General features: G+C 37.8%; 1 protein-coding gene across 2 annotated transcripts in view; it reads left to right on the top strand.

The window, feature by feature from the left end:
* LOC131438719 (gamma-1-syntrophin) overlaps window positions 1-20,847 on the top strand; it is a 140,074-nt gene extending 119,227 nt beyond the window's left edge. The window contains exons 5-10 of one of the 2 annotated variants that reach the window (XM_058608926.1): window positions 4,564-4,690; window positions 5,056-5,196; window positions 10,906-11,090; window positions 11,210-11,593; window positions 11,675-11,878; window positions 20,186-20,847. In XM_058608926.1, coding sequence (XP_058464909.1) covers window positions 4,564-4,690; window positions 5,056-5,196; window positions 10,906-11,090; window positions 11,210-11,593; window positions 11,675-11,878; window positions 20,186-20,191 — 1,047 coding nt within the window. In that variant the 3' untranslated portion in view covers window positions 20,192-20,847. Of the gene's footprint in view, window positions 1-4,563; window positions 4,691-5,055; window positions 5,197-10,905; window positions 11,091-11,209; window positions 11,594-11,674; window positions 11,879-12,074 lie in introns of both variants that reach the window. The other variant, XM_058608925.1, reaches the window with a different exon arrangement.
* Window positions 20,848-21,114: the final 267 nt, after the last annotated feature.

The raw sequence follows: 21,114 nt of genomic DNA, 5'->3' as shown, positions 1-21,114 counted from the left end.
TAAGTGTTTGTACATCATTGAATTGTTAATTATGTTGTTGAACAATTCTAAGTGGAAATGCGATGCCAAAGAGAAATTCATCATTCTTTGGTTACAGTCGATTACAACTAATAAATTGTAAAATTATCCCAGATGCCGCAATTTTGCTTGTTGACCATTCATGTTTAAATTATAGACCAAACGACGATTCATAATTAAATAATAGACCAAACTGAACAAATTTGACATCGACACAAGACGCGATTCACGCGTGATCTAACGAAATCAGTGTTGCCAAAAAGATACCAGCAAAAAAATCACCCTTCATAATCATTATAACAAAACATTGAACAACCAAACATTCACTGGCAAAGTAATTATTTTTTTACCTGGCTATTCACCTTCCAACTGTTCAGATTCGTCCGGACAAAAAAAAACAGATCAAAATCATCCTTTTTTTCCCGTGATTTTGTTGACATGTTCCAATTACTGGATGTCAGTAATCAAGTGTCGTCTTCGTAATTATAATCAAATATTAATTATAATTACAACAGTACTCAAGTTGAGCGAACGGATTGTTCCTGCTGTTCGTTCAATTAATCCACTATGTGTATGATTGTACCTACGCGATAATTGATCATTCGGTGAAAGCTTTTCACGAAACCAATTAAATTTACCAAAAGAAAAAAAATCAGCTGTCAACTCTAGCGTTCTGTTCTGTCTCATCTCAGGAAAAAAAAATTGAATTTCGTTCATAGAAGTGATCTAGCGGAATATCTCCTGAAGGGTAACCGTACCGGAATTCCACGCAGAGTTTATATTCATCAAATTATGACGAAACCACCGTTGGATAAACATTAAAGCGTTTGATTATAATAGCAAAGTAAATACGAATGCACCAATTGATGGCAATTCGTAGGCTCGTCAATTATTGATGGAATAATAAATAACATTGGTGCCACGAATAATAGAACGAATATAGGTACAACAGCCCTAACGAGAAAACCTACTAATATCGAATATCCGCCAGGTTATACAGCAAGCATTGCTTCCTGATACAGCATGTGTACGTTTGCTAACTTAATTAAAACACACACATATGAGTTAGCAGTGGTGAGCCCATTCATCAGCGAACGGCAATGGAGAGTTACTGTCAGTTGTTAGGAAATTTTACCAAGGAAAATAGAACTACGTCAATTTGTCTTATGCCAAACGAGCACTGAGCTCCTGTCGCACAGGACATCCAACCAGGAAACTCACCAACACCAGACACAATCCTGTGTGCCATATGTGGTTATGCGACAAATGAATGCACCTCGGATGATGGGTCTGCTGGGGTATTTTCGAATGATACAAAGCCTTCCGGGGAGCAGCATATCTCGTTCAAGGTCGTATGTACAAAAAAGCAGGATGGCTTACCCAGATCTTTATGCAAAATCCCCGGAGTGCGATTGGCAACTGCAGAAACATTTCTAGAGCACTGAAAAGAGGATGGAAGCCGACTCAGTTGTGTGTGGTTTTGCTCTACCCTTTATCTTTGCAACAAGCTCGCACGAATTTTATGACCTTTTTACTACAGAACAACATGCACTTTCCTTCACTCTTCCATTCAAAAGACGGAGCAGGCGAGTGGTATCATTTGTAAATAATTCAACAGGCTGTAACAGAGTAGGCTTCCTGGAATATGACGTTGCATTTTTCAGCAGTGGAAATTTCTTAATGAAAAATTTGAGTTTGATTATAGGTTAGTCAAACAAAAACATTATTATTATTATATCGTTTATTTATCCCCGGTTTTAACCTAATTTTGGTCGTTAACCGGGTTTGTAACAGTTTAAGGTAGGGATTTGGGGGTGGTTGGGAAGTATAAGGTGAGGGATTTATAGAGAAGGGGGAGTTTTTACATCGAGTCAGTACATTGCATGGTAAAAAAAAACCGGAATTTTCATTTTAAAATTACCGCGCTTGTCCAATCGGTACTTTTATTCTCTCAACGTTGGCAACACTTTTATACACATTCTGTCAAATTTTGACGCATATAGTACGATTAGTTTTTGTTTGGCGTCTATACAAAGAAGTTGAAAAATTTTCGTGTGGCGATTTTTATAATGGATGAAAATTTAGAACAACGTGCGTGCATCAAATTTTGTGTTGCAAATGGATTTAAGTGTTCCGAAACGTTAAAAATGTTAGAGAAGGCCTTTGGTGAATCGTTTCTACGAAAAACACAGGCATACGAGTGGTATAAACGATTCAAAGGTGGTCGTACAAATTTGGATCATGATGAGATCCCTGGCCGCCCAACAACATCTGTTACTGAAGAAAACATTGAATCGGCGAAGCAAATCGTGTTGCTAAATCGTTCTGTATCGATTGGATTGGATTGCTGTGTTGTTGGGCATCTCTTATAGATTAGCCGAACACATTTTAACTGATGTTTTGGGTTTGAAACGCGTCGCTTCTCGGCTGGTGCCAAAAAAGCTGAATTTCATTCAAAAACAGCGTCGTGTTGATGTGGCCAAAGAGATGATTTCCAACGCAGATAGTGACTCCACATTCATTGAATGCATCATAGCTGGTGATGAGATGTGGATATATGAATATGACGTCGAAACCGCACAACAATCGACCGAATGGCGCTTCGAAGGCGAGCCGTTGTTCTAAATTTTCATCCAGTATAAAAATCGCCACACGAAAATTTTTCAACTTCTTTGTATAGACACCAAACAAAAACTAATCGTACGATATGCGTCAACAGAATGTGTATAAAAGTGTTGCCAACGTTGAGAGAATAAAAGTTTACCGATTGGACAAACGCGGGAATTTTAAAATGAAAATTCGGGTTCTTTTTTGATCATAAGATACATTTCATAGAAACAAAAAACACGTCCTTTGAATAAAGGATGAAAGTGTTCATGAAAACCTACACAGAAAACGTAATAATATATGGGGTATTCCACGCAAAATCAGCCATTATTTTTCGTCTATTTTTTTTTAGTAAAGAACTCAATATGGTACGTGAAATTTTCGAGATATGATTTTTTGAAATTTCTTTTCCTTAGCCTTTAAATAAGCGATTCCATAAAACAACCTTTAAAGGTAGTTTCATGAAAAATGTCAAAAATTATGCTTGGGACTAACTTTTTACTTTTTCAATTGAAAAACCGAAACCATAGAGGTTTAACTCAATCTTGGCAAAGTTTCAGAGTGGAAAGATTAATACTTTCGGAGCACTGAATTTTTCAATCACGGCCCGCACGCGCGGAGCGTACCGCAGCGCAACTCGCTCGGATACTTAACTTGTCGACACATGTCGCGCCACTGATCGAATCCCAACTTTAACAGTTTATTTTTAGCAACGTTACAGTTAAGAGTCCCTTTGTCCCTTTGTCCCTTTGTCCCTTTGTCCCTTTGTCCCTTTGTCCCTTTGTCCCTTTGTCCCTTTGTCCCTTTGTCCCTTTGTCCCTTTGTCCCTTTGTCCCTTTGTCCCTTTGTCCCTTTGTCCCTTTGTCCCTTTGTCCCTTTGTCCCTTTGTCCTTTTGTCCCTTTGTCCCTTTGTCCCTTTGTCCCTTTGTCCCTTTGTCCCTTTGTCCCTTTGTCCCTTTGTCCCTTTGTCCCTTTGTCCCTTTGTCCCTTTGTCCCTTTGTCCCTTTGTCCCTTTGTCCCTTTGTCCCTTTGTCCCTTTGTCCCTTTGTCCCTTTGTCCCTTTGTCCCTTTGTCCCTTTGTCCCTTTGTCCCTTTGTCCCTTTGTCCCTTTGTCCCTTTGTCCCTTTGTCCCTTTGTCCCTTTGTCCCTTTGTCCCTTTGTCCCTTTGTCCCTTTGTCCCTTTGTCCCTTTGTCCCTTTGTCCCTTTGTCCCTTTGTCCCTTTGTCCCTTTGTCCCTTTGTCCCTTTGTCCCTTTGTCCCTTTGTCCCTTTGTCCCTTTGTCCCTTTGTCCCTTTGTTCCTTTGTCTCTTTATCCGTCCGGCTAAAGAAGTCAGTATCCAAACAAAAGCATTTCCGTTGCCCTTTCTGACAAACCAATCGCCTATTTATTCTATACGAAAAAACTTTCTGTTCCCCTGCCAACCCTAAAATTGTGTTTCTTTGTAGCACTCAACAGATTAAATTTCTGTTTTTCCCTGACCGATTCCGTAACTCCATAGCTATTGGCTGGACAGAGAAATGAAAATTAAAGCCAGATAAATGTAACCACTTTTGATGAAGTACGTTGCTCACCGTAATTCCATGATAACACCGGGAAATCAGCAACGGAAGGAAAGCAAAAGGAAATATATTAAATTCCGGAACAAACCTTGCTTGAACATTGACCTATAAAATATTCAACAGAAGCGAAGGGTCAGCCCGGACGGATTTATCAGTGTCTAATGAAAATTTCAGCAATGTGCTCCCGACGGCACGTATTGTATCACGTGGAAATCATAAATCTCGTAACATTTGATTCTTCGAATAATTTTTTTGCTCTCAAAATATGATTGGAGATTTATTTTATTTTGTACCGCACATAAATCAACCCTCGAAAAGAATTCACACAATTAAAAATCGTGTACATTTTTTAATGCATTGTGTATTATTTGGTTGCAGGTCAATGGCGAATATATTACTGCTTGCCCACATGACGATGCCGTGAATATTCTCCGAAACGCTGGGGATATAGTGGTGCTTACTGTGAAACACTATCGAGCCGCGACGCCATTTCTACAGAAGCAGTGTTAGTATAATTTAAAATTACAAACATAGTTTTAAAACCAACATCACTCAACTAAACGCCGCAAAACCACTGGACTATTTGCGACTGACGACACTGTGGCCGATAATAGTTGAGTGGATGCTGGCAAAATTCCTTCTCGAATGATTCATGCAGGATCACATTTTTTTTTCTATTTTTCCGATTTCTCATTTCACGTTCGACACCGGCACGATATTGGCATTCTTTGTGTCCCAACTGTATCAACAACGTTGCATGAACATCCGACCCGAATGATCCTATCACCGAATGCCTGAATAATCCTATGTCCCGTCGATGCTGCGACGGTGCCCGTCATTGGAATTTCAACCTGTGGAACATGGCAACAGTAAGCCGGGAGACACCGGAATCGGACAATGACGCGACCTGTGCCGAACTGAAAGCGGATGAAGTTTGGAAATCGGCAAACAACAGTAGACCAGTTTCCATCAGTTCCGAGCCGGAGAATCGGTGGATTGATTTAGTGTCGGGTGAGTGAGGAAATGTTTGGCTTTGATTTTTTTTCGGCTTTCACAGGCAAAAATTCGAAAGGCGAAACAGGATCAATACTTAGCTAACGCTTCCTTTAGTTACACTGTTCTATGGTCTCCAAAGCCGGCCAGGTGTTACAGGAAACCAACCTTGATTCAATAGTGCCTTGAAACAAAGGATCGCGTTTAGGAGATTTATTTCATTGACGTTCTGTTCAGATGCTGATTTTGTTTTCATTTTATTGAGGGTGTATTTGATTATTTTCATGCTTTGAAAAGAATATTCTAAACCAGGAATCGAACATTGATGTACGTACTAAGTAGTATATCTCGGGTTTATTTTCCGTCTTGCCGTATCTCAGTGATGCTTTTTATTATTTCCTTTTAAATAATGGGATCAAAGTTTCAGCAAACAATCATAATATCCTTGTCGAGTTCAGCTAAAATTTATAAATCAAAACAAGTAACATTCAGTTTTATTGTTATTATTAAATTTTTCTACCTCTTAGTTGTCTGATTACAAAAATTTCAAAAATAAGTAACGCCGTGCAAATCAAAAAACGCAAAAAACGTATGTTACCAACGGATATCTGCAAGAAACACCCTGATTCAGTTTGAAGTAGGAAGGAATTGACTTTGCTATGCGCTCTCGCTACTAGAATAATTTGTGTGCACCTACCTTCGTGAACGATTTTTTTTCACTCGGTGGGTCTCATTAAGGACCTCCTAAGATTTTTGGCTCGCCTACTGCCCCTCTGTAAATGCTGCCCTTATAAGAACGCAGGTTCGAATTCTATCTTTGAGCATATCTTTTTCCCAAAAATATCTTTTTTTATGTGAGTTTTAATTCACTTTTCAAACTGATTTCCTCTCAGTCATTAAAAAAAACAATTTTTGTAATGATGACTTTGACGTAAAGTCGTGAACCAACTTAAATTGGTAAATCGTATTCTGTCTGGGTGTTAAATTATGATTCTAACGTAAACTTTCCGTGACCTATTCTCTTCCAACTACTCTCATAGTGCATCTTCCGGTTTGGTGAGATCAATAAGAAAGAAACTCAAACTACCGTTTCAAAAATAATATGGTCTAGGATGATCTATTCACAATTTTATCAGATGCTTCGTGAATAGTTTCAAAGATTCCAAATGTTGCAGAATTCTCGTTAACTAAGCTCTGTTAAAAACTTTCTTTGTTTGGGGGCTAGCCTATTCTGTGCATAGAACAAATAACTTTTGCTTGCCCTAGTTGAATTTGTTTTTGGGTGTATTTTTATCGAAAACTATAAAACTCCCTCTCGGCTACTCTGATATTTGCAAAACGAATTACTGGACTAGATAATGATTTAACTAGTTTTTCCTTTAAGTATACCTTCTTTCAGTGGCGTACCGCGGAAATTTGGCTGAACTCCATCTCCGGAAAGCTGACTTGAACGAGCAAAAAAAAAGTTCCTAGGATAACTTTGCGCCCCCTAAAATTGTTGCACCGGGCGAATGCCCCTTTAGACTTTTGTCCCTTGAACGTGCCCATCTTGCAATGTATGAACGGTTGGTTGAGGACTTAAATATCTATCTTGAGACAAAATTTCGTCAAAATAAACGAGGCGTTTTTGTTTTGTAAATTGGCTTTAAATTTTTAAAATCGATTTGACCGATCAGTACAGCACTTGATTTGGAGTTTTTTCAGTATGTTTATTAGAAAACTCAGCTGTTTTTTTTAAATCACTAGTAATACACATTTTATTGAGATTTGTCGTTTTTCGACTGCAACCATTTGAAAAATAATGGTAAAAAAAATTGGCCATTTTCAAAAGACAGTCTAGATAAAGTTTGAAAAAAAAACAAAATATGCAAAATGGCTTTCTGTGATAAAGTATACATGTCCAGAAAGTTTATTTAAAATCTGAGAGAGTTTTGTAGCAACTTTTTATAACATGGGTAAAAATCAATGAAACTATGATTAAAACAAGTATGGAGTGTAATTTTGACATGTACTAAGTTTCGTCAAAATCTGTCAAGAGGTTTTTGAAATAACTTCCAAGCAAGAAGTACTTCGGCGTGGTTGTGGAAAAACCAGGTCAGTCCCACAGGTGAATCACGAAACAGTTGGGAATCAACAATTCGACCTTATCCCGTGTATTAAAATTTGATTTATGCTATTAATAATTATCTAACGATACTAGTTTTTAGTCGGTAAGTTGCGCTTAGATGTTCCGGATAAGTTCTGGTAGAAAAAGTTTGACAAATATGCCAAGAAATACATGGTGTGGAAGGTGATCTGTAAATGCAGCAAATGTAGCAAGCCGTACTTAACGGACCGCACAGTCCACGGCCGAATATATAAAGAAGAATGCATCCAGAAGTGTGTGCTGCCCTCCCTACGAATATGACACTCTGTTATTGGAGGATCTGGCATCGTGCCATTACGCGAGTGAGGTACAAAAACAATGATACTGTTTTAATGCCGAAGGAGGCAAGACCGCCAAACTTACCAGAATTTTACCCAGTAGAGAAATTCACCCCTATGCAAAATTTCGCATTCGTTCGAAATAAACCGATTCGAACGAAATTCGGGAAACAGTGAAGGTTTCCAAAAACGACAACGTTTCAATGTAATTATTACTATAGTTACCAAACTGAGGTAAATTGTTCTAACTGTCATGGAACAAGATAATAATAAAACTACTATAGTTGAACGAACACATCCTTTATATTCGAAATTGTTTCAAGCAGTGTTCTATTCGTACGGCTGTGAGTCATAAAAAACTGTTTGACATCAAATATTTACATTTTCTGTTCTTATTCAGCGCATGAAAATAATAAAAAAATACAAACTAAAATAACTTTTTAGCATTTCTCAGCATAAAGACAAACTGTAAAAATTACTGATGGAATTAATAAAGCGAAAATGCAGACATTTTGGAATAGCTTACTCAGAAAAGAGCCTGAAAAACTTTCTGACCTTATGTGCGGGGTTGGGAATCGAACCCAGGTGTGCTACGGAAGAGGCATCGACTGTCCCATCACGCTGTACCCGTCCCCTAAATTAACGCGTTTGATTTTCATCGACTATTTAAAAAAAATCCTACACACGTGTCACTTATACCGTTTTCGTTTATTGATCAGAGCAGCCCGAAAGCTGACCCAGAGTCGCCCAAACAACGTTTGATATGTTTGTTTTAGCAACCTGAGGTCGCTCTAGATCGGACTCCAACCGCGTAGTTTCGCTCTGAAAATTTTCTCGGGTCGCACCACGCATCCATGCAAGTTTGTTTATTTTTTCTTTTTTTCATGAGTTGTTGTAGTTGGGCGCGTACCACGTGTTCGTTTTACTCGGAGTCAGAGTAGCCCGCGTCTAGGTTCAAAAACGAAAACGGTATTAGTAGATGTATTGGTGTATATCCAAGCCTACTGTTTGATTTTGACAAACGGAAGCTTCTGTTATTAGGAAAAAGTTTTAACTTGAAAATGCCAACAAGAATAAACAAAAAATGTGAAAATAGAGTTTGATATTCGATTTTTAAATTTTTTCCTGCTTTTGACTTTGTTTTTTCAAATTTACTATAGTTTCCATCTCAATTTTTGTTGCAAAATGAGTGCTGAAAAAAGTAATTGGCCCGTCCCACGTTTTCTCGATTCATCGAAAATGCAGCATCTCGGAAGAAGTCCCAGAAAGTCGATGTTATCAAACAAAAATATTTTAGAGATGACATTCAATCTCAACGTTTCATGCAGTTTTAAGACTTTTGGCATCAACAAAATTTCGATCTCGGAAATTTTATGTACTTTTCCCCCTATGGTGCTTTTTCAAGATCAAAAATTTTCCAACATAAACCGCCGGACAGCTCCTCTTACCCATGTCCGATTTAGCTCAAATTTTGCATGAGAACTTTTTTCGAGGGGCCCAAACTTTTGAGCACTAGCGCTTTACGAAATTAGAGGTGATCCTAAAATATTGCCACCCTTATATACATTAGAGCGATAAAAAATAACGCGTTTTGTTGGTTACGTCACTTATACAATCATATCTCCGGAACCAAAAGTCACAGCCATTTGATCTTCGAACTTGATCAATGGCCCGACAGTAGCTTTCAAACAAGCATAAATTTATTAAAATCGGTTCAGCCATCTCTGAGAAAATTGAGCTCGTATAAATATCTTCGAAAAGTGCACACATACACACACAGACATTTTCCGATCTCGTCGAACTGAGTCGAATGGTATATAACACTAAGGGCCTCCGAGGCTCCGTTTGAAAGTCGGTTTTTCCAGCTATTCTAATACATTTCTATAGAGAAAGGCAAATAAGGAGTGTATCGAAAATAAGCTATCCACATACATTTGTGTTGTATATATGGCAAGTAATATGTTCCTGTGGTTTGAAGTCAACTATTTTTTACACTACCGGAACTATAAATGCAGAAATCTATCGATCTGAGTGTTTCCAGAAGAGATTGCTGCCTTTATATAAGAAGCATAGTACACCTCCACTGTTTTGGCTGGATTTGGCGTCGGCTCACTATGCCAAAACCACTCTCAATTGGCTTGCGGAAAAGGGTATACATTTCGTTGAGAAAAATACCAATCCACCAAATTGGCCTCAGCTTCGACCCATCGAACGTTACTAATCAATCGTGAAGAGGGTCTTCAAGAAGACTGGTTAGGCAGCTGGGAACATGCAGGAGTTCAAAAAAATTTGGGCTCAAGCGTCCAAAAAATGCAATGCAACACTTGTCCGGAACTTGATGAAGAGCGTTCGATCAAAAGTTCGAAAACTCGTGAAGGAATAACTTAAATTTCATCCGGTTTTCTTTATGCTCAAGTTTAACTTCGTACAATAAAGGATCAATTTTTATTTTGAATAAAATATCATAATTTTAAGGAAAAAGATGTGAATAGCTTATTTTCGATACACTCCTTAGTGACTGCATCGCCCCGTTGTACTATGTCTATCTAAAAATCCTTCATTTGTTAATGTTCTTATATTTAGTCATGTTTTGAAGCAAACGGCTCGACCAGAAACATTTTTACACGAAAGCAAATTCATTGTGTATCTAAAAATTAGTGATTCGTGATTCGAAAAACGGTGAATCAAAACCGGTCTATCGCTAGGAATTTACGGATCGGTGTTGAATCGCCTTGACAGAAGCAGAGAAGACAAACCGAATGCTTCTCCAGGAAGTTAAGAAGTCTCAAGAAAACCGAGATTTTTTAAGGGAATCAACGGGAAGGGAAACGGCTTCCACAAAGCTCGAACCTCAACCCCATCACGAGTTTGTGGATGATTAACGATGGCAGTGTAAACTAATATTAGCTACAAAAAAAAACTTTTTCCTGCCAACTATAAAGCATGTCAAACTATTACCCCAAAAAGATTTCAGATCTAACAATTCGACCATAAGACATAAAATCACTATCATCATATGATTTGATATGGCAGAAAGTTACATAAACAGCTTTCTCCACTGGTGGGATATCTTCTATATATTCTCCAAATGAAATTCGTGCCCGACGAGGAAGACAGTCACAGTTGTAGCAATCTGAAACCGAAAAGAGGACATGAAATGAAATCTCATGAATTTGTGGTTAACATACTTTCACATACAAATGATAGAATGCAGAACAAATCCTAAAAAGAGGGTCTACCACATAAATAATAATAGTGATTTCCTTCCCTTGTTCAACCCGTTCTCAATTGCTCTTCCCCCAGTTCCTCTTATGATGGCCTACGTAACCCGCTACATCTACGGTACGGATAAATTGCGACCGAATGCATTTGAAGTGCGAGGACTCAATGGAACAACAACCGGAATAATTCATTGTGACGAACTTGCCATCCTGAGCCAATGGCTTAAATACATCACCGATAACATCGTTGGTCTGACCAGCCTGCAGGTAAGTCAAACCAACGGAACCTGAATTCTGCCCAAGAGAACACACGAAAACAATTGCTCTTTTCCATCTATTTGTCTTTTTATCATTTATGGCTGACCCGAATCCCGTGCCATCACCAGATGAAACTGTACAACCGCAACTTTCCGGTCGGCGAACGGATCGAGTACATGGGCTGGGTGAACGAAGGGGTCATCAGCAATCATATCTCGTGGCAAAGCTACAAACCTCGTTTCCTGGTACTGAAGGGCACCGAAGTGATGCTGTTCGATGCACCCCCGCTGAACGTGGCTGGCCTGCAGAAGGCAACCGTCGCCTACAAAGTGTACCAGACCATGTTTCGGGTGGTGAAGGAGTCGGAGACGGTGGACTCGCGGCAACATTGCTTCCTGCTGCAGAGCTCGGGCCACGAACCGCGATATTTGAGTGTGGAAACACGACAGGAGCTACTGCGAATTGAGAACAGTTGGAATGCTGCTATTGTAACTAGTGTAATTAAGTTAGGGGTAGGCTTGAAAACTGCATCAGATTCGTCACGTTGCAAGTGATAAATCAATTGGAGAACTTTTAAATTTCTTTTGTTTCAGCGTAAAACATTCGCAGTATCTCATCACGGTAAGACTGGTGGCCTGACTCTAGACTGGCAGGCCGGATTCTCACTGACTGAAGGAGCCGACGCCAGCATTATTTGGCAGTATAAATTTTCTCAACTGCGAGGCTCCAGCGACGATGGAAAATCGAAGCTTAAATTGCACTTCCAGGACCACGAGACACGCTCTATTGAAACTAAGGTAACCGATATCATCCTTTTAGTACTAGTCTTCTTTCTTCCTTATGATTCCTTACTCAACTTTCAATCTAAAACCTAAGCGACCATTCGAAAGCCTTTCCAATAACTTTGCTATTATTCGCATTCTTTGCATCTGCTTCTTTCGAACATTTCTAAAACTTTTCCAATCATTATTTTTCCCTTTTTCTCATTTCTAGGAGCTCGAATGTCAAGTTCTACAAAGTTTACTCTTTTGTATGCATGCGTTTCTAACGGCTAAAGTTGCTTCCGTTGATCCGGCCTTTTTGAGTTCGATACAGCAAGCTTGAATTTGTGCGGTGGCAGACGGTGACGATGGTGACGACACGGGAAGCCTGCTGCAAGTAACTATCGTAGAGTTGTAGACTAAGCTTAGCCGTCAATTGTCGAGTACGTGAGCTAACTTGAAGCTGTTGAAAGCAAAAGAGATAGAGAAAATAAAAAAAACAATCAAAACTAACAATGTTCTAGAGCTGATATCCAGTTCTATCTACACTAGGTTAGCCTAATTCCGTAACGCATACCGAAACGAAGATATTAGTCAAGGGGCCGAGTATTCCAGAATTGATACATTTAAGTGACTAAAATTGACTGATTTTCAGATAAAAGAAAAAAACATATATGCTTTACTTGTAAAAGAAACGAGGTAGCTGAATTATATTTTAGGCTTCTAAACATCCTTGAGTCAATCGAAAATACGATGACACAGCGAAGTTTCGATCCATTGTGTTATCGAAAGGTGCTAACAGGCGCGAGAGTTGAAGGGAAACTATAACCAACCCCTTTCCCTCCGAGGTACCGAACTGAACGGAACGGGGAAGCTGCAAAACTGTTAGGTGAAATTAAAGATTTCGAACATGGAGCTCGGAGAAGACAAACTGAAAACCAAATAGATTTGAACATGTTTGCAAAGTACTCTGATGCGGCGGAACACTCACTATAGGACGGATCGATTTGAAATGAATTCCAGATTATGTAGAGTTAATTAGAATAAACTTTGTGCTGACCAAAGCGTAAGCAAAGAGGAACATATGTGAAGTTGGATGAAGGTGAATAGTATCAAATAAACAGAAATAATGTCTTACAACCAAAATACCGACTAAATGCGATACACATACCGAACGCAGATTATACAATGGGCTGCGACATGATGATTGACTTAGTAACATTTGCAAACACACACAAATGATCTTTTATTGATAAAACAATGCGTCTTAGATTGAAAACGATATGGCACAATTTTGACCAAACGAGAAAAAAAATGCATTGAGATCCGCAAAAAAAAATTTCACTAAATAATCCGAGTCTACAGGAAGCTTTATTACATCCTGAATTCTGTCGCACAGTTTTCGGTAATCTCGAATTAGGATGGGATCTCTTAAAAGAAAAAACTATTTTCGTAAAAAACTAAAATTTGATCAACTGTTCGCAACATCAAATATCAAAATGAAAATGACAGATGTGAAAATCCAACATTGAAATTTATCTGAACATTTAAAAAAGGATCCCTTTTGGCACCCTAAGCCTTTGTAAAAGGAGATTTTTTAGAGGTATAGGATTTGATTTTCAAAAAACAACACAACAAATTTGAGAAAATTGATGAAAAATTTACTGGAATCGATAGAATGTTCAATATAATTTAATATTTGAAGATGATTTCATGCAAATGTTGGCCGTGGCTCCGCTTTAAATAACCCATGCGCAAAGTCCAATTTTGGCACACTCTCTCCAACATATCGGCAGGTATCTCACGAATAATGCTACAGGCTTATAACCCACACCAAACAGTGACTTTTTGGGATGCATTGGTAGCTCTTGTAATGCTTCTGGCTGGTCTTCACTCTAGGTGCAGCAATTATGCTTGTTGGCGAATGGATTTCAACCACCATTTTTCGATAAAAAAGTGGATCTTCTTCCAACCTTGCCAGCGCTTATTCACGATTAAATTATAAACCAAACAAATTGATGATTAAATTATAGACCAAACTGAACGAGTTTGAAAATGACACAAGACATGATTCACGCGTGATCTGTCAAAAACAGTGTTGCCAAAAAAATCACCCTTTATTGCAAACAGAAATTTAGTGACCCTTTATTGGATTCCTTTTGTAGAATTTGACCTCCTGTTTCAACAGATTTCGCAGCTGATTCATAGCGTACAAAACCAATGCATAGCCGATCCTACCGATACTGAGAATCCTTTCTCGAACATACTATAACTGGCTTGTAAGACCAGCGCTCTATGCACTGAAATGCACACTTGGAACCTAACTGTTGTCAAATGTATAAAACTCACAACAGTAAGTAAGTCGAAACTGGGTAAATGCCGGATTCAAGTGAAAACGACACTAGTTGTATTTGTCCTACAGAGGCACTACAAACTGCAAATCAAACTCTCATGGGCAGAGTTGCAAATTGTCAGTCATCTCAAATGACCTTGACAGACTGTCTAAAATCATCGTCAACTGTAATTGGTACGGTCAAAGTGTCTGTCAAATGAGATACTCGATAGTTCTATGACCAAGTAGAAGTATACTCAACCAAAGACAGATGACTTTTTTGTTTTCTCTCTCATTCTCCTATTCCCTGTTGCAGTAAAAAAATTCCATGAGAGTACTATCATAAACATAAATTGATAAAGTTTTTTTTAAAGTCATCGGATTTGGGAGTTTATTGGTGCACATGAATTTAATTCAATGTTTATGCTGCTTGATTAATATTTAGTCATATCGTGATCAAGCAGTGACAAGAGAAATGAAGATAATATCAATCGCATCGGCAATCAATGAGCGTCCTGGTGAGTGTAATATCAAGAGAATTTAAGTTTTGACAGATCGGCTCTCAGACACTCAATCAGCCATCTGACACCGGTATGTGAGCACAAGCCATTTGAAAGTACACCGATTACGTTGAGCCCCTCGCGTTTTGAGCCCCAAACACTGCGATGTTTTGATACTCATCGCGACTCTCAAATTGTGAAAATTACCTGCTCTTGATGTCCCAAAACACTGTCTGATGTATTTTAGCTAAACCGACAAATTATTGTGAGAAAGTCGACCCAAAATTCACTAATTTTCGTGCTCTAAATGAGGTAAACTATAAAACAATTGAATTACTGATTGTTTGTTTACGTTGCAATCAGCTGATGTTGAAACTCCGATTTTGATCTCATCAAGATGGCGTCGTGACAGGGGGCCGCACTCAATATATGATGATTGGTAGAGCCTGGTTGGCAGCAGTGCAGTGACATAAGCTTCCCAATCTTCGTCGTGCAAAGTTACTGGTTGATAGTGACATTTAGCAGCTCTGCTCATGGGCACTTGAGTTCAAAGTTGCAAACTTGCGTATGGTACGGTCAAATACAAATAATAATACCCCTAAGTCCCATACAAACGAACCGCCAATATTTTCACAGCCTGAACAAGTAAGCCTAGCAAATTACTCCCTTTCATTGCGATAGTTTGAAAATGTGGAAGGAGATAGTGTCTGGCAACGCTTTATGCTAGTTGCTAAGGTGCATCGTTGTGTTTATCGTTGCTGTATTAAACTGCAACAATCTAAATATCACCGGCACTAGCACAAAAGATGAAAAATGAACACAAACACCCACGAATCTACAAATATCAATACAACTAGTAGTATATTCATGGTGGCTTAACCATTCTAGATTATTGTTCAACTTACATTTCGCTTGTGATCTTGATTATCAGATAAAAACTGTTTGTTTATTTATTTTTCACTATAATAAACAGTAACTATGGTGAACTTGTTCTTACCCTTCAGTGTTGCTGGTTTTGTAGAAAACTCGTTAAAATACATTGTCACTTTGACAGTGTATCATGACAGTGTACCGCACGATGCAAAATGTGTCCTTGAAAATTTGTCGAAGTATTCCGTATTATAATTTGTATTTGGTACAGTTGCGCAACGTCCAATAAAAATTTGACAGTTTTGAGCGCTCATCACGCAAAAAATAATATGCCTTCGAGTGTAGGGTATCCAAGCAAGTCAAAGTACGATTTGAAAATAACAATACGAGGTTTAGTTGTTGAGAAAATCAAATATTTATTTAATTGTCTCTGTTCTCAATTATAGTCTACTACAGTTCGACGTGACACTTCCGAGATCCATTGCCTTGTACGTCAGAAAGCTGACTTTTGATCTTACACTGCGCATTAAATTTAGCATAGACTGTTCTCCAACGATTTTGAATACTTTTTGCAGTCTTCTTCAAAAGTTATAATGAACCTGCCTTAACATGTTTTCGCAAATATGCCTATGGCAGGGCCCAAATAATTTTGACGTGAATTCGTCTTACTTTACTATGGGACACCTTTTCAAAATTCGTCCGGTACAAAAATGAACAGAATTTATTCGTAAATGTCTCGAGCTGTACTGAGCATAGCAACATAATTCTTTTGACATGCCATCAGAAATATGATCAGCAATTTGTGATTCAATTTTCAACAATGTGAGACAATCATAAATAACTCAAAAATAAACTTTTCAAACTTCATCACGCTTACTTTCCTTTCTCAAGTTCGAGCCTACGGTTTTGAGGTAGTCAGATCAGTCTTTTCAGTCCCGATGTTCTACTGGTCGAATGTAAAAAGTAAACTTTGAAACCATTCATTTCTTAGTGCGTTAGACGGGGCTTACAAACAAGCAACAACAAAAACAGAACTTCTGCGAGGTGTAAGGTCTGCTTTGGATTGGAGTCTGGAATTGAATTTTGAAACTGAATCCAGAACCTGGTTCTGGTCCACCTGAATTCAGAACCTAATTTAGGATTTAGAGCTTATTTTGGGATTCCAGTTTTTAGAATTTAGTTCCAGAATACTGGATAACAAGGTAAAACTATGACTCTGAAACTGAATTCTAATTCTAGATTCTGGAACTAGTGTCTTGCAACTGAATGTAATGCCTTAATTTGAGTTCTGAATTCGTATCCAGAATTCAAGTTCAGGAGTTCTAGAACAAAATTCATGATATGAAGTCTAGACTTGGATTCTGGAACAAAAATTTAGATCTGAACTCCGAACCAGAATTTTTGAACTGATTTCTGAACCATAATTTATTTCTTTGATTTCCAGAACTTAGTTTCAAACTAGACTTTGGAACTGAATTCAGGTTCTTACATTAGATTCGGAAGCTGGTTTCTGAGTATAAGTTCAGTTCATGAATTATAGAACTAAATTCATGAATTGAGTTCTTGAGAACTGGATTCTGAAACTGAATTTTACACTTGAATTTGGAGCCAGTACCAGGTTGCGAATTTAGTACTTTAATCAAGTTCCAGTTCCTGAATCTAGCGTGATCGCTCCAAGTATTCCAGAACGTAAACAGCTGCTGTCATCTTGTCATTTTGTCTAGTACGGACCGTGTAGAATTGGCCACCGGAAGCATCTTATAATCAAATTTCACGCATAGGATTCATCATTCATAATTGCGCATGCTGATTTTCTGCACATTAGTTCACCGTATAACTTACGGGCCCTTGATTTGGCAGATGCAGCTTGTTTTCCATTTCTTTCTTGGATTTTTTTTTTTTGCTTCTTAAAAGTCCTCAGTCCATTTCGTACTTTTGCTCGATCAACGACACTGTTGAAGGTTCCAAGCTTTTCAACTACATCTCGTACGGAAGCACCCTTTTACGGATAAGGGGCTTTCCATAAAAGACGTCACGCCGCAAGGGGGAGGGGGGTGTTTCATAAAACGTGACCTTTTGTGACAGGGGGGAAGGGGGGAGGTTTTTGGAATGTGACGTCCAATCCAATATTACTGCTTTGCCCTATTCCCTGAAAAAAATCTTCACAATAAACGTTTACATTCTATAGGAAAACGTGTATTTGTTGATGTAAAAGCTTCTTCTTGTAAATTCGGAAATGAGTGATGCAGGAAATCATTTCTGTTGTGATCAGCAAAAGTGCACGGAGGAGCGAGTAAATGAGCAAAATTAATAAATTTTGCCAAATATGTGTAAAAAAGAATAAGATGTCTTCAAACGGTTTAACTTAAGTTATACACTGACATTTTTTTCAGTAACTTGATTTTCTAGCATTGATAATAGTTTATCATAAGAATTTCTCTTATCTGATTCTGATGCAGTTTATTCAATTGTACTCCATTTGAAAAAGGGCGGGAGATCAACGATTCCAGACGTAGATCATGTCATGTCTTATCTTGATCATATGTGATTTTCCTCCACCAACATCAAAACTTATCGAGTCATCCAATGATTGAACTTACATAAATCAAGAATCATTTTAGCTCAAAATCACTACCCATTGTGTGACGGAAGATCAGTACCGATATTGATCGATGTGAATTATAATTCACTGATCAACTGATCATGAAAAGATTCTCCGGCAGTGATCTCGTTTTGATGAGGTTTTGGTCTTTATTTTCTCAGCCCTGTATGCTACACTAAGGAAATATTATACTTTACCTAAAACAATAATATATCTATATCGATTGAATTATAGAACTAAATTCATATTTGTATAGTTTGTCATACATATTGAGAATGTTTTGAGATGAATTTTATTTATTTTGAATTCGTGACATGTGACATAGATGGGTGGGGGGTCTTTGCTTCTGTGACAATTTGTGACAAAGGGGGGAGGGGGAGTAAAAAATCGTCCAAAAAAGTGTGACGTCTTTTATGCACAGCCCCTAAAAGCTTGCAAGATTTTTTGGTCCAGGTTTTGGTTAACAGAAGAGATGGGCAATTCTTGAGCCGTTCCAGTGTATTGAATAATAAAATAGAGCTGACAGCTCTCACTCAGTAGTCTATGGTACAGTCAGGGATGCCACTTTTGCCGATTTTCAACAAATGTGGCATAAAAATTAAGATTTGCAGATGTTTGCTAGTATATGCGAAAGGATTATTTCGCATGTCTATCTGCCGTTCGCAGTCGTTTGTGTGGAACCCATTTGCTAACCTTTTGAAGTTTTGCCATGTCTCTCAGGCAATCGAAAATGGCTTGCCGAGTGACATTCAAGTGACAGTTTCTCTTTCACATTTATCACACAACTCTTTGTATAAAATGATACCCGAAACCTAAAATAAAATGATACCCGAAACCTTATTAATCACGTCACAATAATCGAAAGAAAAAACTGCCACTTGCTCATACGGCCTTTTGAAAAATCAACCGAGATTTTTCATTACCTTTGAGTGCCCGAGCGAAAAGAAACTTGTTGAATCAGTACAAAATGATTTTTTGCAGTAACTCAATTAGAGGTGATTTTCTGACCTATCTTTCCATAATTTTCTTTGCATACAAATGAGATCTACTTTTGCGTTTACTCAGTGGTTCAAGATAAACTGCCAAGTGATCCAGCAGTTTAATGAAAACTGATAACACACTGATGAGTGAAAGACGAATCGAAAATTGTAATTAAAAATGGTATGTATGATACTTAACTTCAATTGATTAGTAGTAAGAAAAACCGCAGATTGTGTGCTTGATGATGATCATTGAAGAAAGAGGGTTTGGGTTAAAAATATCTAATTGTCATCTTCGCTGTTGTGAGTAAGTTGAAAGTATCGCAGATAAATTTAAATGCTTACCTGTCTATGCGACAGCTTCAAACATCAAATATGCCCCAATGTCTTTCAATTAATAGAAAATTTTGTATCTGTTACCATCTAACGAAAATGTTTTGGATCATGCATTTAAACACCGATTTTCTTTTCTGCATAATAAATATATTTCAACTTTTTATGACTGCAGTATTTATACAATTGGAAAAGTATCATCAAATCTTTCCGTAGTCTAAAGTTTATTCTACATTCCACAAACAGTCAATCGTCACGTCGCTGTCTTTTCAAATCGCACACATTCCTTGAAAATCTCAAATTATCAAACCTTATAATCAAAAAGAGGCAACTTGCCAAAATAGTCCCACCAGAGAGCGGATACGTTTTTAAGCAAAAGTTGGTGATTAGCTAGAATAATCTTAGAACACAACAAAAAAAAAACAAGTATCTATTCAAATTGCTACTATTTGCGGCGTCTAAACTAAACCTTTAAAATGGTAATTGAATGGGCACAAGTACATTTTATATAGCAAATGAAAACAAAGTGGTAGAAGATTAGCATTCATCGGTTAGTGGTTCCCGGGTGAGAGCAGTTTTCAACAGGAACAGGTTGGATATTGAGCTAGTGAATTGCTTCCGCAAAACTTTTAATTGGAATTGCATTTACATATTGATTGGCATTCGAATGGTCCTGTGTGAAGAAAGAAGGATTTTCACTAATCATTTTACCGGTTTCTTTTCTAGATATAATAATGCACGGCTGCACACAAAACACTCATACACACGGATCATTCACTTTTAAACGAATTAGTAAACACACGAGACATCTATTACCGGAACTCAACAATATTCAATGCTATTTGTGAAAATTAGGAGGTTGATGTAACCTAACCTCATCCATTAGGCGACACGTTGAAAATTTATTCTAACTTCCATATTGTTAAAGTTTGAAATTAGTATGTAATTTAATTGCCATTAGTTACGCTAGAAAAGTTGCTTCCACGCTATAAATTCTATATTCTAAACATGATTTGAATGCAAAATTTCAAAATGAGTTAGAGGAAAACTCTTGTTCACAGAGATACTGTTTATATTTATCGCGAACATAGAACCTATATATTTACACCAAACACCGGCACGCACCGCAACAATATCTATTCAGTGTGAAACAGTGTAATTTTAGTATCCTTATATGCACCACGTCACCAAACGGAAACTCCTCGATACAGTCGTTAAATGTTCACAGTATGTATTATTTTTTGATAACCATCAGATCAATTCTCATGTACTGCAGAAAAATGTCATGACAAACCTAGAACATCCCGAATTACTCAACAATTATAACGCTCATAAACGAATTAGTACCTTTTTACTCCGGAAAATAAACTCAATATTATACAAACAAATAGCGATATTTTATTTCTGCGAATCCGATTCAATTTTTCAATTTTGGAAAGTTTGAAGTTGAGGTCAAGTGCCAGTTGTAGGAACAGATAAAAATCCGAAAGTGCTATATCTGAACTATATGGCGGGTGCGATAGAACTATCCATTAACAACTCTTACACTAAGCGATCGTGAGGCAAGATGATTTTGTCGCATCTCTCACTAATTTCCGCTAGACGCTTCTTCGATGTAATGTTTGGTTGCGATTTTTTCAGAGGTCTAAGATATC

This window comes from Malaya genurostris, chromosome 3, assembly GCF_030247185.1.
Source record: "Malaya genurostris strain Urasoe2022 chromosome 3, Malgen_1.1, whole genome shotgun sequence".
NCBI lineage: Eukaryota > Metazoa > Arthropoda > Insecta > Diptera > Culicidae > Malaya > Malaya genurostris.
The sequence above is the reverse complement of the archived record's forward strand: the minus strand, read 5'-3'. Positions and strand labels throughout refer to the sequence as shown.